General features: G+C 45.4%; 1 protein-coding gene across 1 annotated transcript in view; it reads left to right on the forward strand.

Moving 5' to 3' along the window:
* Positions 1–14,451: 14,451 nt before the first annotated feature.
* Positions 14,452–27,252, forward strand: part of LOC139327799 (Krueppel-like factor 7) — a 37,133-nt gene continuing 24,332 nt past the window's right edge. Inside the window, exon 1 of the mRNA XM_070957791.1 lies at positions 14,452–14,801. Within this exon, the coding sequence (XP_070813892.1) occupies positions 14,700–14,801 (102 nt within the window). The 5' untranslated portion in view covers positions 14,452–14,699. The remainder of the gene's footprint in view (positions 14,802–27,252) is intronic.

Genomic DNA, 27,252 nt, shown 5'->3' on the forward strand with positions numbered 1-27,252 from the left:
GAGCTACGCTGGAGGTCTCTGAACTGACAACGAGCACTCTCACATCACACCACCTAATCCTCCGCTCTCTTACTTTATCTATTTCTACGTCTTCTTTGCTCTCTCCCATCACCCCTCGCTAACTTCCCTTAGCCTCGCCGTATTGGGTCCAGAATGATTTGGATCCTAATAGTCTTTTTACAGCCGCTGGCTAATGTTGCCATGGGGGAATGTAACAGGGACATAACGAGACAATCCCATCCCATATGCAGAGGATATGAGGGGGAATTTGTCTGCTTCAACAGTGACAGGAGCAATCTGTACTGTGGGGCAGTTCCAATGAAGAGCCCATCGGAAAAAAAAAAACAAAAAAAAAAACTCAGTGTATTCAGGATTATGGTGGAGGAGCCCATTGAAAATCTAATGGACTAGTCACATCAAATAGACTTGGTAGGAGCATGCTCAGATGAATACACGTATGCCCACACACACACACACTTGCACGCAGAAAGAGAAGCCATTATCAGCACGGGGTGGGCCATTACTCTCTGTCCAGTATGCCAGTGTGTGTGAGTGTGTGAGGCCCACAGCCATAATGTTTCCAGTCCCACAGGGGTCTCAGTACAGTGTGGCCTTCCTAAATAATTACCACAGGTCTCTTTATATAAGAACAGGGGATGCAATAAAGAGACCTGTGATATTGCATTGTGCATACCACACTTAAATGAAAGCACGGTGGTGATTTCACCGACCTGCAATGAGACCATGTTTGCAGCGTTAAGAAGAGTGTGGCTGGTGCATTATCATATGCTCATTCTAGCTTTTGCATGAACATTTGAGGCTCTTTTTTCCCCCCAAAATCAAGTCAGAGATGACTCCATGTTTACATTACAGTTACTGCAAAGGTAGAGCAATGTTTGCCATTTCAAGCTTCAGGTTTTGCAGATAAAACTAGAGGAAGGAAAGGTGTTGATGTGGCACCGGCTAATACGCTCCAGGTGTGTCAGCTAATTGCTCAGGAGCATTAATTATGGCTCATGTCATCTCTTAGATCTCATGATCTCAAGTGAACCTCATCAGTTCTTGAGAAGCTTTGACAACAGTCCTAAAAACAGGTTTACATCCACTGTAAAAAGTAATTTACTGGCAGCTGGATGCCTGTAAGTAGGTGTTTAATTTACTTTAAGCTAAATTATAGGTCATAACTCTCATTATAAGCTGCGATAAAAAACGATACAAATGCAGTACATCCCTCTAAACCAAAAATATTTTCCCATAATCCATTGCCTGCTACAAAAAATGGTTAGAGTTACTGATAGCAAATGCTTCCTTAAGAAGCATTCATGGACTTTGATTATTTACGACACTGTTCCTGTATATTGTCCATAATTTGCCCTCTTTTGCATGAGTTGCCTTTAACTTTGTTAGTCTCGAGTCCAGCTCTTTTGGGCAGGCTGGGACACCCACAGCTCCAAATTATTACTCAGAATTTCTGCTTATTCTTGCAGGATACCGTACAGTTTTCTTCAGGCACCTGAAAAGCATGAGAATCAAACATTTTGAGAAGGGAAAATCAGTTTTTGATTGAAGTGCCCACAACTCATGGACAAGCCAACACTGATTTGTTTTAAAAGGTCTCAAGGAAAAAACAGGTGTGGAACCAGGGTGTTAGAGAGGTTTACAACATTGGATATTGGAATTCTTTAAATGCTGTCAAAAGCCACGTGATGCACCACAACGGGTGCTGATTGGACCTCCTCTCAGGACTGGGTGTGCATGTACAGACTGACTGCAGACATCTCCCCAGCCTCCTGTGTTCAGCTGTTTGGGCTATAAAATATATTGCTCAAACTAGGATATTTAGTTTACTGTCATGAAGAAATGCAGCAAATCCTCCTGTGTGAGAGGCTGGAACCAGCTAATTTTGGACATTTTTGCTTGAAGAAATGACACAATCAGTTATCAAAGCTGTCAATCAATTCTCAGCCCACCGCCGCACTGATTAATCAGCTAGCTCTTGCATGTTGGTTTTGGTGACCTTTATATAATGAGCCTTTTTGACAGCAGACACTTTGACATGTCATCGTAAAAAAAGAAAGCATCTTGATAAGAACATTAGAGATGAATCTGTTTTCTTCAAGTGTTCATGTATGTGTGGTGAGGCCTAAATGCTCACATCCAATAGGCTGCAATAATACACCATGCTACAAACAAACACTTTGAAAGCTTGAAGAATTGAAGTGATGTTACCAAGCAATCAGGTAGCACGCCCGGTACAAATTATCTGTTAATCCACACCTCTCCGGCCTCTGTTTTAAAGCAAAGCAGTATTTTTAAACAGCGGACACGCATCTGTCTTTGTCAGGAATACATTTGTACAAATCCTGGTTTACTGGCCATACAGAGAGCCTGATTTTGTGGATAAAAAATAGACTAAAACAGGGATAAACTTGCTTGAAAAGCGAAAGTTTGTTTGACATCTGGTGACACATCATATCATTGTTTCAGCAGCATTTTAATGACTGTATTTTAAAGTGTAGTTTGGCCATGAAATGCTGCTGAATCAACAGTGAAACAGCAGTTTTAGTCCAGTTTTAACCTCCATCTAGAAAGCCACAGTTAACCAAATGATCACTCACTGTCAGGACTTTTTTTCCTCAGCCGTCAATAACGTCAAATTCTCAATGTCTCAATTCCTGAGAAAACTGTCCAGCTGTCAAACAATCCCAGATGAGACAGGACCAGATGTTTTAAAACTCATCTTTCATAAATCCACCTCATCTGCAAAAGCACACACCTGGGTTGAAACGTCTTACATTTAAACGTCTTTTTTAACTTTACCAGGTGTCATTCAGGAAGGGAGAGATAATGTCATATTACTGATGCAAATTGCGTGTTTCCAACAGCGCTCACGGCAATGAAATGATGTGCTTCGCTTTAACATATTGTCTCCATTTTGTGGAAAAGGCAGAGCATCATTCTCAACAAGTAGACTAAAGTTTTTCAGACTTGCTACAGAAGTGGTGGGCGGATGTTCTTCAGGAGCACGTCCTAAAACATCATTTTCGTGGCGTAGGTTTAAACACATTTATCTATGCCAAGTCCCCAGGCCGTGTTGGGAGGAGAGATACGTGCCTGCTGGTGTGGCGCATAGGCTGTCTGTTGCCTCCAATTCCTCCCCCCACCAGTCATAATCTGTGTAAGTCATCCTTGATTAACCCCTGCTGAATGACTCTAATTAGAGCCAATTAGCCTGGGCAGGATGAGACGCTCTCCATGCAGATGAACGCGATGGAGAGGTGGAAGGACGGATGGAGGGATGCAACGGGGTCGAAGTGGAGGTGTGGAGAGCTGCGGATGATTGAGGGATGGAGGTGCTCGGGGCGTGGAGGGAACAGAGATGCGGTGGGAGGCGGGATGGTTGAGAGAGGAATAATGAGGGGATGAAAGAGAAGAAGAATGTAAAGAAGCCATGCCTGCTGGATGACCATCCAGCCACTCTGCCATCCTGTGAAGTAGCCCCTGTAAACAATGCTGGGGTCAGATTAGCAGAGATGAAATGTCTCTTCATGCCTGCACGGAAACATTAAGTACATTTACAAAGCTTGTGTGAAAATTCCCACCTATCCAGAGTGCGAGAAAGTCATGAAAGGCTTTAAATGGCTTTTCTTTTCATGTAACAGGAACAGAAAATGTGCTGCAAGGTAATAGATGTCGTAGAAATATTGGCATTGTACGCTTCTTTTTGTTAAAAATCTTATGTTGTGACCATGCTGTGGTGAAGGTCTGGTTTGGTTTAAGCACAAAAACCACTTGGAAAAAATCATGTTTTGTCTTGAAATACCTGGTTTTGTTGGCATAAACACAGCTAGAAAATGTCCCGGCTTTTCCTTAAAAATACCCTTTTTTGTTGCCACAAACATGGCTGAAACATGTTCTGGCCTCTTGTGAGAAATACCCGGTTTTGTTGCAAGAAACATTACTGGAACAGCGGCCTGCTGATTGGCAGTTGTCCTGGATGACTGATTGGTGAGAGCCACACTACTGCTGTTTCATGTCTCAATGTTTTAGGGTTAGAGGTAGAAAGAAAGGAAAACAGAGGGCGAGAAATGGAAAAGAGGTGCAAGAGGTTTCATGTTGAAATGTTGTCTTCAGGCCGGAATCGAGCTGAAAAAGTTTGCTTCCTGTTAGGCAGGTCACGCTGGGTCGAAAGCTCATGCTCATGTCAAAAACTTCAGTTTTCCAAACTCTGGGGCTTTAATGATTTTGCACTTGCAGGCTATTTTCTTGACAAGTGTATCGTCCCTGTCCAGTGGAAACCATGGTTGTCCCATGATGATATTCTTAATTTAAAGGGGTGCTCCACTGATTTTCATGAACATATGTCCTCCAACTAAATGAAAGTGCGATACGAGATCACTCGAGTGCTCAGGTGGAGCACTGTTTGGATTGTGTGAGCGTGAAAAAGGTGTGTTTCCTTGTCTTTGAGCACAGTCGCCATTGCAGTATGTTCAGCTAGGTTAGGCTAATCTTCCATTGGGAAAAAAACCCCTAAATTGTCTGGCAGGTGGGGAAATATAAAAACAAACTATCCCTTTAAATGGTAAACATATGGTGCTCCATCCCCCGAGCCCTGAGTGTTTTTTTTTTAGTTTTTAATTTTTTCTCTGTACCCTTTCCCCTCCATGTGTATCCATGCAGTCTGCCAGCCAGCCAGGGCACTCGGAGGCCTACCTACCAGATACCCGTGCCAGCCTCCCCCGGCCCTCCCCTGCTATCAACCAGCAGCAGGGGTGGAGAGGCCAGACTGAAGAGCCCACTCAGCCTGCCTAGTGATTGCCTCAGTCTATCATCAGCCAGAAGATTTCTATTATTGCAGATGGATGATTGGTCTGGCTAGCTGCCGGCCTGGCAAAGCAAGCTCATTTTAGAGCGGTTTGAAGTGCGAGCCCCACTGTACTGAGGCAAGCGGGTGGGGGGACAGCGAATCGAAAAAGGGGGATTTGGTGATTTGGTGTTGAAATAATGGAGCAGAAATGGCGGTAATGACAAGGCACGCTGACGGCGAGAGCATTATGCACAGAGGACGAGGTTGTTAATGTGGACTGCCTCTATTTCCGAAAGTAATTTAGACGCTAATGGGGAGTGTTTTCTGCTAAATAAATAGATGCCCCGCTCTTCGAACAAGGAGTTTGTTTACTGTTTGTGCGCCGATGCCGGATCAAATCAAAACGCCAATGACGAATTCATTGCATCTGCGTAAGCGTCATGCTTTCCTCATCATTCAGTGAGACATCAGAACGGGATGAAAGGCGCTTTAATGAAATGTGTTTATGCAGTTGGGGGAATGGGGCATGCCACCCATTTTGGGCTTGTTGCATCTCCCTTGTTGGAGAAAAATATCATTTTCTTCCCTCCTCTGCAAAGTTGCTTTTAGCAATCACCCAAATGTTCCCCTCACCGCCTTTTTTTACTGTCTCGCACAAAAGATGCAGTATTCACCACTGCAAACAGACAAAGGGTCATTATTCAAATGCAACCTCACTATCATATGACTATCATATGGCTACACCCACTGCCCTGTCTTTCATGTTGTTGTTTTGCAGCAAGTCAAATTACCACATCACATTTCAGCTTTGAATGTGACTAATTAAAGCGCCTCATGGTCCAACTTGGAGCAGTGGCTTTATTTTACTGCCTGACCTGAGGTCAGTCTTCTCTGGTGTTGAAGCGCCGGACTCTGTGAGCTGCAACCTGAATCGATAGTCTTAAGGGAATTTAAAGTATCTGACTACATGGCCTCTGCACTTGGGAGATTGGAGAAGTACAGAGGAAATGCAACCCTACATGTTTTTTATGCAGTATCGATCAACGCAGCCAGAGCTTTAACGTAGTGTATTACAAAGCAGAGGGAAATGTATGATGCTCTTTTGGAGCTTCTGATGTAAGAAGCTGTAATGTAAGGCTGAAGAGCTTTGATTACGAGCATAAGGAATCAAACATATTGATCATTTAAAACACTGCTGTCGCTATAAGTGAAATTGCCACATTTCTTTTTGGTTAATATTTTATTTTGGAATAAAAATCTGGTCATACATGATCATCTTAGGGCCAACTATTGCTTTACTCTTTGCTCTCTTCCCCTCTCTCTCCCCTGACTTTCTTTCTTCTCGTCTGTTTATGCAGCTAAGGCGCTTTGAACCTCAGTGCATCGGTGGCTCTGTGGCTGCTGCTGTCACCTGCTAATGTCACCGGTAATGATGTGAGGCTGGTTTTCCTTGAAACGGCGTCACAGAGCCAGGACTCAATCATTTCATTTAAGCAAAACAAAGTGCGACAGCGACAACTGTGAACCAGCCAAGAGAGAGGAGCGGCGTCGCTTTCGTCTGCAAATCATTCCGCTAACACCTTTGAAGTGGTGACATGCCTCTGGAATATGTAGCGAGAAGCTCCCGGTTTGTGGGATGAAAGAGGAGTCAGCTTCTTGTCAACTTTTGACCTCTATACGGCAGAGATCAGTTGGGGTTTGGGCCAGCTGCTGCTCCAGACGCTGCTGCGGTGTTTGATAAACGACAGTGAGAGTTTTCTTCGCCCTTCCTGAATTGAGCTGAACTGTGCTGAAAGGGAAAAGTAAACTGACTTAAAATGAAATGAACTAAACTCAAACAGAGCCGAATCACGTCAGCACAATAATCCATTTATTGAGGAATGAGCTGTTCGACGGGTCACAGGGGTTAGCTGGAGAGCAGCAACCAGGAGGAGTTTGTTGTGCCCAAGGACACTTCAGCAAAGTGGCTGAAGGGTACATGGACCCACAAGGACAGCTGACCCTTCTTCTACTTGAAATTAAGATATTAGAGGACATAACATCCGTCCCAGTAATCAAAATGAAAGAAATATTTTAAATTTATTCCAAAAAGCACTTGACCTGGCCTAAGCTGACGTGACCTAACACCCTAACAGCTGTCAGTAATGGTCATCATTTGAAGCACTAAGCTGCAGATCTATGCAAATGTTATCAATCATTCACAGCATTCAGAACATCCTCATTTCCTTTTTGATTGATGCTAATAAAGGTCCTGAGTCTTAGCAGACAATAGCCACCACTTACCTTGAAAGAATTCCTTTTGTGAGACTTATCATCTGCCATTCAGCAGGCAAAGTGAATACATTTGTAGCGTGGTTGGTCTTAGTAGGAAGTTATCCTCTAACCCTGCCCTGTTTTAAGGCTTTTAACTCGACATTTTCAATTCAAAATGGCTAAACTGAAAATCTAATTTGGTTCAAATCTAGCTAAAATGTTGAGTCAACTGTGTCGTGGCTGAATGTCAGCACACCCAGCTCTGCTCTTGCACCAAAGAATCAAATATAAGCCAGCTGTGGCCAATGCATGGCTGAAAATTTGGGATTTTTTTGTGTGATTATTGGATGGATTTAAGCTGATAATCAACTCCTGTTAGCAGCCCTTATGTAAGCTTTCAGCCAGCATCAGCACCTGAACTCATACTGGCATACTTGAGCCATTACTGGAGCATCATGCATCTTTAGGCTTAAGAGAAGTTGTGTGCACATCGACAAAACCTAGTGGGACAGTTGCTGGGTACCACAAAATCAGAAAATAGAATAGAAAAGCACACTGGGATAAGGCCCTTCGACACCTTCCTTGTTTTATTTGAACTTTTGGGCTTTTAAGTTTGGTCCAAAGAGACATTACAGGTGTAAAACCTCCCTAGACCACGATCCAGACTAAACGCCAAACCTGTGGTCTTAGTCCAGATCAAATTGAGCCATAGTTTGGTTTGTTCTCGAAAGAAAACCTGCCCTAAAACCAGGAAAATACAAGGAACTGCAGTACAGTGGCTACAATTAAAAGCAGCAGGACACTGACATCACATCTGTTAACAACAACCACCATGAAATTATCGCTCCTCGCTCAGGCTAAGAGTAACATTTAGCATTTGCATGGATTCCCTGTGAGGATTGTTTCCCGACGCACCACCCTCCTCATTGAATTCAGCTTCAAACCTGCGAATCTAGTGCGCGCTAAGCCCTTACACTGATCGCTGATGCGGTGGGCGTGCTGTCAATATTGGCCCATTCACTGTGAGTGAGCAAATCTCCCCTTGACATGGCCAGCCATGCGAGTAATAGCTAGGATTAAGATAGGAAGGTACACACATGAATATACAAAACACAGTATGGCGCAGGCGGCTCTGAGACGGCAGCCGGGGGAAATTACTGAGGCCTCAGATGTGCAGCGTGCGTAGAAACAAGATTGACTCAGAGCTCGGACATGAAAAGACTCATTCATTGTCGGTGACCCTGATGACGAATGACGCTTTTACATTTGATACCATTGTGAGTCTATCAAGGTAATTTGGACTATTGTGCCGTTTTACATGAACAAAGCACGCAGGTGATTATGTGCTCCTATGTCGTGTGTGCACCTGTAGGTGCTCAATTCAGATAATGTAAAGGGCTTCTTTTGCCGCAAGCAAGGTCAGAAGCTTCGCTGTAGCCACCGTTGCCATAGCTCCCTATAGAAGAGGTGTGTTACTCCTCACCTCCCAGCTCCTTTTTTATGCCAAATCACCTCCTGAAATGCATCCTCACAGACGAAGTTTTGTGGAAAATTAATGCGCAGCTCTGTTGCCTGTTGTTGCCAGGTGCATTTCCATAATTTAGAGGTTGTTTTGGCTATTTTTGACTTGTTCTTTTGTTCTATTTTGCTGCTCGAACTCTCAAGAACACTCTGCAGAGGACAGCTGCAGTTTTTCCACCTTTTGCTCCATGTTTTTAATAGTGCAGGAGTCAGGTTTAATATTGTAGCTTTAACCCCCGGATCACCACCGGATGTGGCTGCGGAGTGTTCCAGGTGCACTACAGCTCCGTCATGTCTCTGTCGCAGCATAAATGTCCGCTGGAAGTGTTTCAGAAGAGTGCCATCCAAGGCAGTTTTTCATCTTTGGCAGTTATATTTGTCATTTTTCTATGTAGAAATATTCATCTCTAATATTATTTGGAGGTGCTGCATGCAGCACACTGTATTTATTCTTATTTTTTATCTCATATTTCATGAGAAAGTGTATATTAGCATAAGGAAAACCACATATTCAGCAGTGCATTTCACATCAGCTGACCCCCTAACAAATGCAACAAAGTTGACATTGGATTTGTCAGGATTCGTTAGTCTTTCTTTCTTTTCCCAAACAGTTTTCATTTGGTTCTCATTTTGGCATGTCATGGACGGAGACACCCCCCCCCGCAACATCCAATTTAAGCTTCAATTAGAGGCAATAAAAGATTCAGCAACTGAATAATCTGGCCTCCTCTTATTCCCAGTCCTCCTGACCAAGTACGACTCCAACACTTTGATCCACATCCAAGGTATAGACGGGGGTGTGCACACAGACAAACACAGCATAGCCATACACGCATACACACACAGCTATAGACTGAATTTGACACTTGACTTTGAGAAGCTAAACTATGACTGGGGCAAAAAAAAAAAAGCTCCAAAAAACCATAGTTGCTCCATTTTCCTCACCCTACCTTATCGTTTTCTGTGTCATGCACTCAATACGTGAGTGAATTTGCTCACTAATTGGACGCCTGACATGCAGCATTGTCCTTTGGCATAATGCGACAAGCTCTCACAAAACGTTGCTTTCAGTGGCCTTCAGAGGAGGTGGAGGCCAGATGGAGACAGAACTAAATGGAAGAGCGAATCATAACCTATATTTTCAGCTGGCACTGATGTGACATTACCTAACAGGCGGGAGAGGAGATAGAGGGTGAGGTGGAGAGCGACTCTGGGAAAACTGACAGGGATTAGTCTCTATTTGTTTCACTTTTTGACTACTCCTCCCTGCCTGCTTGCAGGAGTGTGTGCGCAAATGGGTATTTCCGTCTCCCACTCATCATCGCCTAATTGGCACTTAACAGCTGCCCCTCATGGCCTCCTCGCTGGCTGTGTTTCCGCTTGCTTCTCCCAGCGTAGGAAGCAGCAGCGCCGCATCAAACATCACCCAGCTGAGAGGGCACTTTCTCCTGCACCCGTTACTCCCTTCACTCTCCCCCCACCCCTTCTCCATTCCCCTCCCTTGCAGCTATCTCACGTGGGAAGCAGTTTGCACCCCAGACAGCCCCAAGCGCTCATTATCGCTTTTCTCAGTCGGCCTGTCGCTCTGAAATCCACCCCTCCTCCCCCCTTTTCGTTGCCCAACTCCACCTCCATCTTCTCCCCCGGCTCTTCCCCTACAGAAGAGCGGCATGAAGAAGATGTCAGGATATTGAAGATGTTCTGCATCCAGGCTCTGAGCCAAAAGAGACGGCGCATACGGCAGACATATGGCCACGTTTTCAAAATCTTATCTTTATTTAACCAGGCCCATCAATCACGAGCAAATTTCCTGTTCGGCGCTGATGACCGGGCAAAAGGCATGTTCGAGGACAGATGTTGGAGGAAAATGTGTACGTTTTTATTTTCTATAAACATAAAGGTTATCATAATACTCCACTGAAGCAATGTGAATGGGAAGAAAATGTGCCCTATTTGTGTAAATGTTATGTTCAAACACATCAGGGCATACGGATGTCATATTACACCAAATGAGGCAAAATGAAGCAAAGCAAAGCACCAACACTCAAGGTCCCTCGGTTGCAGGAGACTAATGGATATAGAGGCAAGCTGGGGAGTGTGTTTCTGCAAACATCAGGCGCTATTTTCAATGCAAATCGACTCGTCTTTGGTCTGTGTTATATTACGTTAGCGCACAATGATCTCCTCTTTTCAAAACAGGTGTAACTGCTCCAGAAACAGCCGAATAATCTCAGAATTGTCCATTTTCACGAATCCGCCAAGCTTCTAAAACTCAGCATTAAACTAAATGAGCTTGTTTTTGTGTCCACTGGTGCAAATGCTGAAAAAGTCCCCACACGCTTGGCAGAAGCACAAGGTTTGAAAAATAGTAAAGTTAAAGGAAAGTGAATATTACAATAAAAATGCTGTTATGAAGTTTTAACCCTGCCAATGTCAGCTAACCATATTAGCATTCCCACATGGGGGAAGGCTGTGAGTTGGAATAGAAATGGGCTGGTTCAGTGAGCAGGGGGAGTCGAGGTCCCATTCGTCTTGTCCTGTTTAAATACACTGGTTAACTCCTGCCAACAGGGAAGCCATTCAGCAAAAGGCCAAGGGCATCTGTCATGTGTTCAGCACATTGATATTGTCCCCTTCCATCTCCCTCTTCCCCCTTCTCTTCCTCTCTTTTCCTCCATCATTTCTCCTCTCTTTGTTTATCTCTTCTGCTTCTCGCCGTCACTCTCCCCCTCTTCCTCTGTCTTCCTCTGCCTCTCTCCCACCACCTCTCCTCGTCTTTTGATGAAGGGAGTGAATATGCAGGGAACTGACATGATTAGCAGCCTCATATCCCCATGATGGATGGTGCCTGCTCCATTATTAATATAGTAAAAGCACCAACTGCCAGGTAAGAGCAATGTCAGCATCCACAATATAACGCTGTGTGCCCACGGATAATGGCGAGCACTTATTTTTATCTATGATATGCATGGGCTTTGGGCCGAGGAAGAGGAGGAGGAGGGTGGAGGGTACACAGCTGAAAGCGGGCACTAAGACCAGGCTTTCAGTTTTGCTAATTCCTGGTGATTGCAGGGTGGTGCGCTGCAAACCAAACTATTTCAGCAACTTGAAGAGTGAATTAAACGTGAAATAACTGCATTTCTTCCAGTGTAGTTCCACTAGTTTCAGGACATTATGACAAGCTGATAAAATAAAAGGGAAGGTTAATTTAAATGGGAAGATGTGGTCACAAAATGGGAAAAAACTACCCATAATATTACTATACAGGAGCATTTAAAGTGCCGTAAACTCTGGAATAAAGTTCATTGTGAGCGTAATAATATTGAGTGCTGCATAGCCATACTTTATGGTTGTGCTGTATTCCTTCAATTAGATGATGATTTATAGCTTTACTTTGACATCTGCAAGTTGCTGTAAGTCATATTTCTAGGCTATTTGGTTATATTTATCATTATTTATGAAGATAATACACCTTTATATGTTGAGAACTATAAGAATTTTAGGACTTAATATGTGGCTAATTGAAATGTTTTCCACTTTAAAGGCATACATTTATTGTAGTGTTTTACTTTAATATTTCATTTTCTGTGTGGTGGATGTTGGTGACACACAGAAAATATGTGTATACGCTCTTCAGGTATGTGCTGGCATTGCCAGCACATACCTTCATCACTTTGGGAAGTAGTGTTTTTCCATACATCAATAATGGGGTGAAACACCTTCACGAAATCAGACTCGCCATAACTCTCCACTGAGGTTATGTCCTTGGTGGGTTTTAACGACCCGTGGAGGAGCTTGCATCCTACAAATAAAGACAAATCACACACCGAGAGTCCTCAAGACTCTTAGATTTGACTCTTTCAGGCCAAAGACATTGTTTAATTATAGGGATTTTGTAGTTCTTTGCCAGAATTATATTCCTGGCAATGTGGGGGAGGTTTTGAATGAGCATGCAGACAATCGTGTAGTGAGATAACATTTAGCTTTTGCTGTTGTTTCAGATCCATGCCGAGCATCGGCCCAAGCCCAAAGCTGCAGGATATCCTTGTGGATGCGGCCAACTTTGACTTGAGTGTTAAAATTCCTGGTGTTTTGTTGTGACGTTGCTGAAGAAAATTGACTTTTTCACGCGGAAGATTTTGGGACCAATTTTGTCATTGTGAACATGTTTTTAAACAGATTTCAATGAGCATACAATTTAGACTCATCAAGAGCCACATAAACAATACAGAAAAAGAACAGGATTTTTGTTGACCTCAGGTGTCAGACTGGGGGGAAAAGTGGGCTACAAATACCAGGGCCTCATGAGAGGACGACCTACAAAGATACTAGAATGAATTGCGGTGGATTTGGGGAGGGACCCAAAGAGAATGCCGACATACTGGAACCAGAATTTTGTGCTACGCCCCAAGCTGACCGTCCTCTGCCCCGCACATGGCAGCTGTTAAAGTCTGCATTTATGTCATGTGTTTCCCTCCTGTCAGATATTTATGTGTCCATCCATTCCTGCTGAAAACACTGATAGCAAAATACAGAGCGCGGACAAGGATTACGGGGAAGAAGTGAGGGATGCAATGGCAGAAAAGGAAGACTAGAAAGAAAGACAGAGGAGATGTAAAGAGCAAGGGGAAAGGGAAGAAAACAGGAGGCAGGAACAAGACGCAGGAAAGGGAACAGGAGGCAGAGTGAGTTGTGTCAAATGGATAAATGTCAGCGGGAGCTTCATCGTCCGTCTGAGCTGAGCCCTCCCTCCCAAAATGCCATGCGTAAATCGCGTTGCCGGGGCCCTCGGCCAGCCTTCCCCGAGCACTGTAATGAGATTACAGACCTCTACAACACTCTGTGTGTGTGTGTGTGTGTGTGTGTGTGTGTGTGTGTGTGTGTGTGTGTGTGTGTGTGTGAGTGTGTGTGAGAGACACAGAGAGAATACTATTGAGCCTGCATGGAAGTGAACAATTTCGATGGCTTACACAGGGAGAGCGAGTAAGCAGCATTACTCACACCACCAAACAAGACATATCGAGCAAGACTGGGCTACTTATTTATCATTACACACACACACACACACACACACACACACACACACACACACACGGTGGACTTTTCCTCACCCATCTTTACCTCCAGCACGTGAGCCACATCGAGGAAGTGCACAGGCTGATTTCTATCATTGTGGGTCAGTATAATAAACCGCTTGTTGCCTCTTTAAGATCAACATTTTACATAACTTTTAACCTTGGTGAACAACTTGGGAAGATGTCTCTATTAGATTATGATGCCACTGTGATATTAAAAATCGATCTTTATTATGCACAGTGTACACACCATGTTGAATAATATAGCCTCCACAGGAATACTGCCGCAGCATTGTGGTGATATTATGGGAGATTAAATTGTCATTAAGTTTTATAAGTTTACTGTAAACTCATGATTTAAGCATAGGGTAAGTCCCTGTACAGGAATAGATTTTTCCTATAGTCTAATGCCTCATCCTGCATGTCGTTATGATTAAATATTTATATGGTGGAACAATATAGCAGCCAATTAATATTGTTTCCAGCTCCTGTTTGTGAGCACATGATGTTTACACCACGGCTTCTCCTCTCAGACTAGCCTTTTAGACCTTCTTCCAAATCTAATATACCCATCCATAAATAGCTCACCTATCCAGCCCATATTTGGCATGAGCGACGTGGCACCGAAGCCAATCGCGCCCGCTCGATCTCCCTAACCCCGCCTCTCCATGGTCCACCGCCTCTCGAATAACTCCTCAACCGCCCATTCGCCTTAAATGGGCAATCTGAGGGGCTGATTGACAAACTAAACAACGCCCCTTCGTTTACCAAGCCACTCCCACCCTCTGGCTCCCCATCAGTGTTTAGTTTGGCAACACGGATACGCATGGAGCCTCCATCACCTCCAGTCTCTTTTACGCACCGAGTCCGATAATGCGCGCAGGTACAGGGACGCTAATCGCCACATTTCCAGCCGCTGCACTGAGCAATTAATCTCCTTTTACGGACTAATATGAAAGAAGTGGATGTAGAGGTCTGACACAGCCAAGAAAGGAGGCACATTTCTTGTGGATCGTTCTTGTTTTCCATCACCGAACGTCAGCATGGATGTCTTGGCGAACCACAGTATCTTTCAGGAACTTCAGCTCGTTCACGACACCGGCTACTTCTCTGCCATGCCTTCGCTGGAGGAAAACTGGCAGCAGGTACGTGTCAACTTTACATTCACGCCGGCGCGCATCCTTCCATTACAGAGCTTTAACCGCGCAGCCCCTCTCCCTGATGGGATCACATGCGCTCGAGAAGCAGGCGTCAACTTTTCCACGAAGCGTGGATGTGTGTAGTTCGGGGAGAAATGAGGAGATGAAATGCTTTATATTACTCATATGTCTGACAGTTTTCCGAGAGATGGCAAAGTGGATAAGATGTGAACGCACGCCGGCGCGTAATAAAGCTGTCAAATGCGATTTGGGAAGATGAAGATCTGGACCCCATAATAAGAACTGAATTGGTCGTGAATAATACATCTGCATCCCTTTAGATTACGGAGTTGTGAGCCCCCCCCCGCCCCCATGAAGAGAAGTCCCTTCTCTTATCCATAATAGATTTCCTAACATGTCTGGCTTTGTACCATCTTTAAAAAAAAAAGGGCGAAGGCAGTGCAGGAAAGGAATAACTGTCATCCTGCACACTCGTTTCTCCCCCTTCTCACACTCTTCCTCCATCCAAGTTCAGTGGATGAATGTGGAGAGATAAGCACGGGGATCCACGCGGCCACATGGTGATGGATGCGAGGGGAGACGCGCCGGCACTTTAAACGGCCATTACTGCTCTTATGTTCCTCACACACTATATCACACATCTCTTTTCTGTTGGTACCAACCAGAATTCCATACTGTTAAGTGTATTAACATGTGTGTCTGTGTGTGTGTTTGTCTCTGTGGATTTTCCAAATGCACCTAATACTTGCAGAATTTTTTTATTTCTTATTTTCTTCATTTACATTTTCTTGCGTAAAATTGCGTCAAGTCTGTACTTTTCTGAGCCTGATCCCCCGTTTTTCCTCCACAGTCTCAATTTAGTTGCACCTTTCATGCACATGAGACCCATCTTTTCCTAAACAACCCCTCAATTTCTGCATCTAAGCCAAAATAAGGGCCATGCAGCCATCAGCCCACCTACACTGCCTGCTGCTGCTGCTGCTGCTGCTGCTTGTGATGATGATGCTCTCCGTGCTGCACTTGACTGACCGGGGGGACAAAAAATCATTGCATGGAAATTTGATTCCGGTATTGTTCATGCAATAGGAGCTTCAGCTTTTCCCCACTTCTCTGCTCCATGCGTGAGGGAGGGAGGAGGAGTGACAGAGGGAGAGGGAGAGAGGGAAACCGGTGCGTGACCGCGGATCCATTCGTTGTGGCCAAGCAGCCTAATTGGCATCCTACTGTTAGCTACCGACGCATCTTTTCATAACAAGTCTCCAACTCCCTGCCTTCACTGTCACTGGATTTTAAATTGCATGGGCCTACGTGCACCATATGCAGTGCATGTCTCTCCCTGTTTCTCACCCACAGTCTGCATATCAAAATCAATACCTAATGCAAATGGAAGAGAGAGAGAGAGAGAGAGAGAGAGAGAGAGAGAGAGAGAGAGAGAGAGATCTGCATGTGGAGGCAAAAGGCATGGGAAGGCTCTTATCTGTGCACTATGGAAATGTCAGGTTTATTCGACTGTCTGCAGCCTGTTCTCCCCCAGACATCCATTTTGGAATTAAAGAAAATCATCAAGACATGTAACCGTCACCGCCTCTTAATTTCAGAGCATCCGGTCTCAGATACCTGCTCGCACGGAGCAGCTGCACAGGATGCATTCTGCTATTACTTTGCATTAAAAAATGCAATTTTTTTTATGTGGGATGCCTGAATTTACAGACTAACCTGGCTTCCAGATGATGCAAATTGACTGACTTTTCAAAAATGACATGTCACAGGTTTCTTTCCTGATCCGCTTCAGCAGAGATCTAAGATGACATTCTTCTTGCAGCTTTTGCTACTTTAAAAAATGTAGATTTCATTTCATTTTTATATAAAAAAAAGATATATTTTGTACCCTGATTCTGATTCACAATAGGACTGTAATTAAAGAAATCCCTAAAAAGTGGAAGAATGTATCATACATAGTTTAAAAACACTTCATCTTCCAATTTGCAGGCTTTTACTCACAGCATTTGAAGTCTTGTGTACCATTATGAATCATTGGAGTAAATATCAAAGACATGTTTTTGGAAAACAACCCTTATTTGGGATAAGAAGATTGCATTGTGCCAGTGTGAGCACGAGGATTATGACTTGCCCCACACTTCGAAAGCCCCTCTCTCCACACAGCACAGGGATGCTCTTGGCAAAGCGAGGCTTGTGTTCATTGTAGCAACATGAAGATGCCACCGAGCCCCCCTGAATACATGAATTATGAGCTGTGGCTCTCCTTAAAAGCTCTGTCTCCAGTCGAGGCCTGCTGTTTGAGCAATTCCCCCTGTATTCCGGGCACAATTTAGAATTTGATGCTTTTATGGGGTCTGATGGTGAGATAGGAGGCCGTTGTAGTCGGCCCCTAAATGGCTCCCTGAGATGCGATGGCAAGAGTGATGACTGTGTCCCCTGTTGGTATCTGTGAGGCATGATTCAGGCGGTTATAGGGGGATGGGGAGTAGAAAAGGAGGAAAGTGTTTTGGAGGTCTATGTTAGAGGCTGCTATTTGTTCCATTATTGTACCAAATTGTGCCAAACTGAACGGTGCTGTCTCGCTTCCAAATCCCAATACAGTCGGCTGTTCTGAGTTGGAACAAACAGCAGGCCTGAGCTGGATTTGGAACAAACAGAGCTGGTCATAGCTCACTCATTATATGTGGAACCCAGTTCCCCTCAAAGCAAAGTGTACATGTGCTATTTTGCATCTTCGTTCCAACAGAAATTGCTTGTTATCTAGCTTGCAGTTTCCAGTGCTTGTTATGCTGTTTTGTAAACTGTCTCTCGCTCTGATAAAGCCCCGTTTGGCTTGACTGTCACACATTAATCAGCATCTTTGGAGTGTTTGGATGCTGAAACATAAAAGACAAAATATTTAGATTGAATTTCAAGCTGATATGATAGATTTTTCAAGCGCCTTCAGCCTCCGCTGATGACGCGCCCTCATCCGCAGCACTTGACCCTGATGGGTAGGACGTAACAGGACACCGCAAATGGCTGTCTGTCATTGACCTCAGGACACACTCCATACCCTCCAACACATATATTATCCCTCAGGGGCTCAACATACACACACACACGTAGACTGAGTGCCTGATGTCTACTCAAGTGAAATGTCTGTATGTCGCTGCACAGTGCATTATGGGCTTCTATATGTGGATGTGGCCAGATTGCACATGGCATCAGTGTTTCTAAATATGGAAGGAGTAGCAGGCCTCTCCAACGCGACCTCCATATGCAAGCCTGCTTGCTCAGATGCATCCACTCACAGCGAATCCACTTCTTGCGACTTGATAACGCGCACACTTCCCAGGCAGCAGAAGCAGCAGCAGCAGCTCCATCTGGGTGGGGGTGACGAGGAGCGTGGAGGTGGAGGAAGTTGCAGAGCATGCACATTCTCCCCGCTGCAGGGTTTCGCATTTCACAGTCCGGTGGGCTCGAACCCCCAAAGGAGCGTCGTACACATGCAGAAAGAAGAGGGTGCAGAGGCATGGTGTCCTGAGGAACAGGAGGAGGAAGTGGGGATGCAGATAAATGGAGTTATTTTGTGTTTTGGCTGAGGCCTCCGAGGGAAAAGTTGCTCCTCGCTGGGCTGTTAAAGCTGCGGTCAGAGCCAGAGAGATGCATCGGCACGGTGACCCCTCTCCCAGCCCCCGGAGAGATCACGATGAGGATAGAGAGACTATGGATGTACATATGCATCCATACGCTGCCATGTGCACGTCTGTGTACGTGCACGCCGGCGCGTATGTGTCTCAGTATGTTATGTAATCCTCAGTAGGCCACAGCTGCTTTCTCACACACAGCAGGCATGCTGGGAAGCGCAGCCAACTGGCCCCCTCCTTCCTGCCTCCGTCTTCCTCCATCCCTTGTTCCTCCATTCTCTCTTTCGCCACCTTTTTTTTCCCCCCTGCTTTCCTCTTATAGAATTAGCACCATATGGATTTTTGATCTCTGCAGGGCTGTTGTGTAAGCTCAGGACTTGTGCGTTCTCCCCATGCTGTACACTGCTCAGCTCTGTTGTAGCACAGTGGCTGCTGGGTAGTCACCGAGTCACTTCTCTTTGCTTTGCAGAGCACCGGCGACGAGAGCGAGTGAGTTTAGATGCCTGAATCGTGTGTTTCCTAGCTGAAGCTAGAACACACCAACTGCTTAAAACACACACTCCTTTCTTCTCTGTGACCTTTTACTTGCTGCTGTTTGATGTAATTTTATGCAAATTAAAATTAAATCAATCCTGTAACGGGCACAGTTCAGTATACTGCGAGCAGGAGGAGGAAGGACAAACTGGGACTTAATCTTATTTGTCTCAAAAGAGCTCCTGGTAGTGTCTTCGTTCCATGCCTGTGGCTTTATTAAAATGTCACATCAACTGTGAGCATGAGACGTGGAATTCCTGAAATCAAGTTTGGACGCTCTCCAAAGAAATATGCAGTTAATTCCCTTTTAGTTTAACTGACATCTGGTCCCGTTTGAACAAAAGCCTCTCGAAATGTGATGGAAGGCAGAAAGGTAGCGTTGCAGTATCACCCCAGATGGGACAGCAGAGCCATTCCTAATAGTTTGTTTTACTTATACGATACACCAGCAGGCTTCTACAGCTGCAGTTAATTTCCAGACATCCTCAAAGTATCCCGACGAGCCCGTGCTGCCTCATGACGCTCAGATGTCGAATATGAAATTGATTTCTCGCAGCGTTGTTTTGCTCGCCTCTAACCCAATAGCAGTCAGAAGATCTCGGAGATGGATGCCAAGTAGAATCTATTTGATATGGCCTGGCCCGTGACGCACCGAGGCATGAAAGGAAGCCTTTGTGCACTGGTGCACAATGCAGCGTCTCTGCTGGACGCTTCTAAGTGTTTCCAGCCACAAGGTGATTACTCAATGCGTCGATTCCAGGAAAAGATGCACGTCTGTTTACGGGGTTGGGGGGGAAAATAAACAGGTGCATGGAATTTTTGCTGCTTTAACTAAGATTTACAGGATGCTGTGTGGAGATCAGGATGCAATTTCTGTGCATCCACACGTCCTCTCATGCAGGTGCACAGGTTTGTGTATGTTGTGTAATGAGTTGTGCGAGTGACCCCCTGACCCAGTGACATCCATTCTGTCATAAGAGCACTTAGTGAACTCTGCCACCTCTGTCTCATCACTCAGGCAGCTGAGAGGCGATTGCCAGCGATAGGTGCCTGCTACTGCTTTATGGGCGCTGATGAAAAGGTTGGAGGCGCTGATGAAAGAGAGGACGGCAGAGGAAGTATTCATTTGTCTGACGCTCTGGTGACTGGTCCGTCAGAGATAGAGGGAGAGGGGTGAGAGGCGGAGGAGGCAGTGGAGGGGGCGGGAAAGGCAGCGAGGGAGGGAGGGATGCGAAGGAAGGGGGTAGTGAGAGGGAGCGTGGTGAACAAGCACATCTTTATGTATGGCTTCCGTCTGCAAAACGCTCTGCCACCCCAGGTTTGATTAACAGTGAGAAGAGGAGCCAGTCATTTTTTTCGTCTCACACCAGCACACATGGCTTGGCAATGACTTTCACATCATTTGAGGCGAAATCGGGAAGCCGTTACAGCACCTTACAGTGATCCGACATGCTTCGCTGCTGCCATCCGGCTTGGCAACCGCAGGGAGAAAAGAGAAAGGAAGAGAAGTCTGAGGCACTCGTTTTACGCTCTGGAATCACCACCAACTTGCTCTCTCTCTCTCTGTATCTCATGACTCTCTTGCTCTGTTTTTCTTTGACGAATTCTGAGAAGACGAAGTCACAGCCGCCTTGTTTGATTTGCCCTGCTCTAACCCCCATTTAAAGTCAGTCACTCTGCAAAAAGTTGAACTCTAGAGAGTTATGCAATCAAAATTTGGCACAATGCTGAATAAAGGCCCTTCTACACAAAGCGTGACGCAAATAAACGGCATGAAGCTGCCACTGGAATCGCTGCACCGAAAGTATTTACTTTTGTCACAATGCAAATTTCAGACCACTCCGCTCGTTTTTTCGAAGGCTTCCTTGCTCGTTTACATTCATTATTTAAATAATAGGCTTAAAGGAACAGTTTGGCATATGGGAAAGACACTTATTCCCTTTCTTGCTGAGAGTTAACCAGTTTCCTTTAAACATGATGGTGAAAGGTTTGCTTAGCTTAGCATAAGGACTGGAAGCAGGGGGAAACAGCTAGCCTGGCTCTGTCCGAAGGTCAACAAATCCAACAAACAGCACCTTTAACTTGCACTTGCACTCTGGTTTGTTTAATTTTGGCAAAAAGTGTAATCCTGGCACTGTGTTATCTTTTTAGTCTTGTCATCCATGTGAGCTTCTGAGTCAACCAACAAAGACTGCAGGAAGTCACAGCTCCTGAGCAAGAAATAGCACTTTTCATTGTGGATGTGCACGTACCTGTTGTGCTCTGGTTTAGCTTGGTCTGGAGTGCTCATTAAGTATCTGACTGTGTTTTTTATGATCTTTATCTCCCGTCAGAGGCAAACAATAAGGTGATGTGATTCATCATTGCAGCTAATTTAACTCTTGGCACTGACGGCATCTTATTAGAGTGAGACTTTACCTTGTGTGTCTATTCTTTTATTCCGTAATGTTTTTTAAATGGCTTGAAATAATTGCCATGAATCACTCCATGCAAGTATGTAAAGGCATCAAGTGATAGTCGGTTGCCTTGGTTACTTCCTCTCTGTCTTCTCACTTGGCCCACAATGCGTATTATCTTCCAGCCTGCTCACATATTTGGAAATCCACTGGCTTTAATAATGGCCACACATCTGCGCTATGTCCAGGCATTTTATAGCCATCATTGGCTGTGACATACCAAGCATTACATCCCATCTTACTGCCTACCTGTTGCTAGGCAGCCTTGGCAAGCAGGAAGACCTGCTTTGGCCTATTTGTTTGTTTAGCTGTCAGTCTGGGAGGCTAATCCCACCCCGAGGGACTCTTAGCCATCCAGAAACCAGAGATCCAGCCATGTGGACCATCTCTCTCCAAAGACCGAGCGAGAGAGAAAGGGGGAGAAAGAGACGGAAGGCAGAGAGAGACAAGGGCAATTTGCCCTGAGTAAACACCGCTGCTTGTTGTTGTCATCTGAAGCCAGTCATCAATCACGGCCCTAAGCTCTTGGTGGTGACAGCCGCAAGGACGCGCCGCGCTCTGGATAGTTGATAGAGCAACACAGTCATTGGCGAAGATCACAGCTGAGTCTCCAATGCAGGCCTTGTTGACTCTTTAGCAGAGTGTGCTTTTGTAACAGTCGTTTAAAAGGTTGTTATCTTGGCTTTAGGTTCCATTCAGGGGGTCACAGAGTTCAGCGAAGACGTAACAATGCCAGCTATCGGCTTCAAGAAGGGGGTGTGTGTGCGACCCTTAGCTGCGTTATGTAAGCGACAGCGAGTTTGTGTGCCTTTGAGAGTGTCTGTGGTGTCACATGTGTGTGCGCTTTGCATGCCAGCCTCAACGCTCAGCTGCGGTCGCCTGACATGCAAAGCCGGTGGTGTTTTTTCACCTGCTGTGGCTCGCTGCTTCAAAGCTGTCCGCCTGGTTGGCCTGTGTGCCAGGACCTTTTACCTCCTTCCTTATCTACCTCCCATCCATCCATCCATCCATCCATCCATCCATCCATCCATCCATCCATCCATCCATCCATCTCTTCTCCGAAGGTTCCTCATCACTCTTTCCTGCCTTCATCTCTGTGCATTTCTGTCTCCTCCTCCTCTTTTTTTGATCATCACATTCTCATTGTTTTGTGTTCTTTTCTCTGCTTTTAATTCATTTACATGCTGGTTGATATAATGTACTGTTGCAACTGATGAAATACTAGTTTTTAGTGGTCATTTGGTGAAACATTATCTTTGGAGGTCCTTGGAGGTCTGTGGCGCATTGGGACAGTTGCCTACTTTGCTCATTTGCTAATCCAGCTGTGGATGATGGATGTACTTGGTCATGTTTTACAAACTATAACAAATTGCTTTTTCTTTTGGTATAAAAAAAATACTCCTTTAATACTTCCCCAGATACATGTGCCATGAGATCAAGTTTTAATCTCGATCTCATGGTAATTGTATTTCAAACCAGGGGTGAGGACTCACATGGGCAGTCAGAAACAGATAAGGGATGTTTCCCATTGTCAGCAGCTGATGCTAAATTCACTGGAAGATTAAACTGGGTCCCAAATTACCCTTAAGACACTGGTATCTCCAGCCAACTGGGTACGTCATGTAGTTTCAGTCATCCCAAGCCCCTGCGGGGCTAAGTTGTCTGAATACGATACGACTTGTATCCTCAAAAGCAGGCAGATTCAGCTTGAATTGGGATTAGCCTATATGTCAAAGCCTGAAAGCGCAATTTTTCACAAGGAAAAATATTATTTTGACACACAGCCTTGAAAAAAAAAGCGCTGTATAAGTGTCAAAGTAGACAGACAGAGGGGGTGAGAAGATTTTGCACCCTGCTTAACTCCTCGAACGGCCTGGGAAGTGCCCTTCTGTGATTTAATGAGACCTGTGGGAAGAGCCATTCATCAGTGTGACAGCGTACCTCTGTTTCCCATTGTTCTGCGCTGGTATGTGAGGAGAGCAGTGTGTGTTTTAGCCTTAATGATGGGCTGGCAACCCTTTGATTAGATGAATTTCCTGGTGCTAATTAAGATTTGGGCTGCCAAAAGACATCTGTGTTTCTGCCTTCCTCTCTCTTGCCGTGTGCGTACAGTACTTGCATGTCAGTGTGTGTGAGCAGCTTTGCAGCGGTGGTGGATTTGTTGTTCTGCTCTAAACTGGGAGCTTTGGTGGTGTCTTTTGGGCTGACATGAGCACAGGGCCTTGGGCAAAGACAATGGGCCTTTTCAAACAGATCTGGATGCAGCTGTTGCAAAGAGGAGGTTGAAGATGGTCATCTGTGCATAAAATCTACCTATTTTTTTTGCGCATTTCCCATATAAATCAACTTGTGGCAGGTTGTTGGATTGAAAATCATGAAAATTTCAGCCGTATTTTAAGAGAATACCTGAAAAGGGTTGATTTGCTTTCAAAATAAGTTGAAATATTCTACTAGAATCTCAACTTTAAGGACAGCTTTCTGCCTCGGCTGCAGAAATGCACATCATCTGTATTATTTGCATGTGTGCTATCACTCTTAAGACGCAGCCAAATGCAATTTTATTGACTGTAACTTATCCCAGTCAGAGTATCTCCATCTATTCCTCTCCTCACATTAAGTGCAATAAATTCTATTATTGAAAAGTCAATAAAAAAAACAAACTATCCACATGGGGATCTGTGATACAAATCTCAGCAAACAGCAGTTTGTGATTTAAAAACATTCGAGAACCCCTGATGTAGATGTTTTCCCCATCTTTTAACTAAACTGATGGTGTCACATAAATGTTTCACTACCCAATTCCCCCTTGCGTACTTTCAGGGAAAAGAATTTGATAACTTATGCTTACAAGAACGAAGGCATCCCCGTCCTCCCCCCTCAACGCTCCCTTCCTCAAATTGCTCCCCGCTCGTCTCTGCGTGGCGAGACAGCACATACGTCCTGCTCTCCAGTTTACTGCCATGTGTTATTCAGTCTTTTGCCCCAGATATTATTTCATTGTAAAATGATGCCAATTAGTAAAGCCAGTCGCCGGTGGCTGTGGTCTGGCTCCTTCGTCGTTCCGGCGGGGAAAGTTATTTGGGTCGGCAGCTATTTTCAGCCTGTGATGTTGCCAGGAATACTTTAGGGAGCAGCCACTGTTTTATAAGAGAGCACATCAATAATTTTCATTGGTGTATGTGTGTACAAGCGAGACAGAGAGAGAGTTTATTGGGTTTATGTGTGTGCGTTTATACCTTTGTGTGCATCAAGAGGAAAAGTGTCCTTTTTCTCTTGAATATTCAGCAGAGCAGGTGGTGTGTGTGTGTGTGTGTGTGTGTGTGTGTGTGTGTGTGTGTGTGTGTGTGTGTGTGTGTATGTCACGTGCTCTTGCGCTTGTTCTTATATTGCCTGTTTCACTGTAACAGTCACGAACTCCCCTTAATTTAAAAGACATTAATTTGCCAGGCTTTAAACTCTAACCCCTAATCTTAATGCGGCTCTTATTCAGGGCTTCAACCTTTAGCCCTGCAGTCGCCCGCTTTTCCAAACTGAATGCTCAACTTGTCGGACAGCAGTCAAAGCACACACACACGCCAGCGCGCACGGAGCTAAAAGCCAAAGTCAATGAGTTCCTAACACCTTTCTCAGTGCATCTAACCGCTCTCTCCCCCTCTCCGCTGAGCAGCCGCACATTGTCAAGATGAAATTGGGGTGAAAAGTCCTCGCACTCCGCTTACGCTTCCCACTGAAAAGCCAGCCGCTCGGCACAGAAGGGTGAGCAGGTTCAGCCTGCCGTGCTGCCTCCGCCCATCCTTGTCCAACCTAAACTCACATACGCTCTCTCTCTCTCTCTCTCTCTCTCTCTCTCTCTCTCTCTCTCTCTCTCTCTCTCTCTACCCTATCTCTTGGAGGAGAGCCCACAGCGCTAGCGTTGGCGAAGAGACGTCTTTCAATATTTTAAGCAGCTTGGGCTAATCTTTGTCGCTCAGGTTTGTTTTGAAAGCGTCGCCATTTGAATAAAGACGGAACAGCGCCCCACCTCCTGTTTGCACGCTCTCGGATACACATAAAGTCGCCAGGATGTACACACTCTTGCGTAACCGCACAAACTCCCCGCAAACACACGCTCCCGACACGTCTGCGACCCTGAGCTAATCCACCTTGGCCTTGCGAGACTGTGCCACTGACCTGCTTTCGCTGCTTACGCTTGTTTTCTCGCCACTTCAAACCCACCCCCCCTTTTGGTTCTTAGCTAACCCTGAGGTTTGGTGCTGTAATGACTGACAAAGCCTGAAACTGTGCCCTGTGAGTTACACAACATCTGCACAGACAGGACAAGCAGCTCAAAACAGAGGTGGCTTCTTATTTAGCTGCTGAGAAGCATGGAAGAATGAACCATTTTGGCTCTTATCGGTGCGGGCATGGCGCCACAGTTGCACTTCACGGTTTGTGGACGTGATTGGGGTACCGAGTGGCCCTTTCAGCCTGGCACTGTATGAGGAGGAAGTAGAGTTTTTCCGCTTCACTGTTCCCTTTATCTCTCCCCTCTGTTATTTTCAGCCCTCCTCCCCTCTCTCTTTCTCTTTCGCTGCTCGCCGCTCTTTTGTTTCTCCGTGCCTTTTCCAGCCAAGGCCCCATTCTCTTGCCCCATCATTGTGTGCGGTAATGAAGATTAGCCAGCCTGCCGCACACAATGGGGTCCCCACATCCGGAGCGCAGACTCCCCAAATCCTGCTGCAAGCTGCTAACCCCGGTGTAAGACCACTGTTGTCGCCGACCCCCTCCATCCGTGCACCCACACACACACACATTTGCATGCGCTGGATCATCTGTGCACGCACGTACGCAGAAACATGTCCAACGTGCACTCTGCACTCCGCCGTGTTGAAAGCAAATGGCTGAAATGTCTCCTGATTAGATTAGGATGGTTTTGACAGCTGAGAGGGAGCGCTTGGCGACACATACGCCGATAAACAGCAGCTCACCCAAATCCAGTTAAAGAGAGACAGAGTTCCCCTCCCCAGCGAGTGCAACACGGCTCCAGTCCTTAGGATTATCCCCCCCCCACCCCCTCCTCTCTTCTCCTCACTCCATCCTCCATGCCCTGCTATTCTCCTCCTCTCCCCGATCTCATCCTCCTCTCCATCATTCATCTTCTTCAGTTTCAAGATGCGTCTTCTCCTCTCCTTCCTCTCTCCTCTCCTCTCCTCTCCCTCTCTATCCTATTTCACCCTCACCTCTCCTATCCTCGGCTTAATACCAGAACAAAGACATTTTCCACACTTTGTCACAAGCTATTTAGATGGAGCAGAAGAGGTCTTTATATGCAGTACACTTGTTGTATCCTGAGCTTAAGACCTCCTAATAATGTCTGTATCGCTCTCAAGGTCGGCAGATCTGTGCAAGTTCAATTTGTTTACTTGTCGAGCTACTTTCAGCATTTAGACGATACATGCGTAGCTTTGTCCTCGAGGAAAGGTGGATTATCCAAACGTGACAGCACCTTTTAATGTCCTACAAAAACACAGGAGTGAATGTGCGCACTGATGTATGGATGTAAAATATAACCAATGAGAGGAATGGTTCCACATTTTTGGAGATGACACCACTACCATATCCGTCTTTGAAGCTGGAGCCAGGAGATGCGAGCTTAGCTTAGCATAAAGTCTGGCTAGCCTGGCTTCATCCAGTGGTAGCAAAATCGGCCTACCAGCACCTCTAAAGCTCACTAATCAACACGTTATATCCTGTTTGTTTAATCCGTAGTCATGGTTTAATGGAGAGGGATATGTGCTGGACTAATTAATGGCCAAGAGCAGTGACTTCCTGCAGGCT

The sequence above is a fragment of the Chaetodon trifascialis genome, chromosome 24 (assembly GCF_039877785.1).
Source record: "Chaetodon trifascialis isolate fChaTrf1 chromosome 24, fChaTrf1.hap1, whole genome shotgun sequence".
NCBI lineage: Eukaryota > Metazoa > Chordata > Actinopteri > Chaetodontiformes > Chaetodontidae > Chaetodon > Chaetodon trifascialis.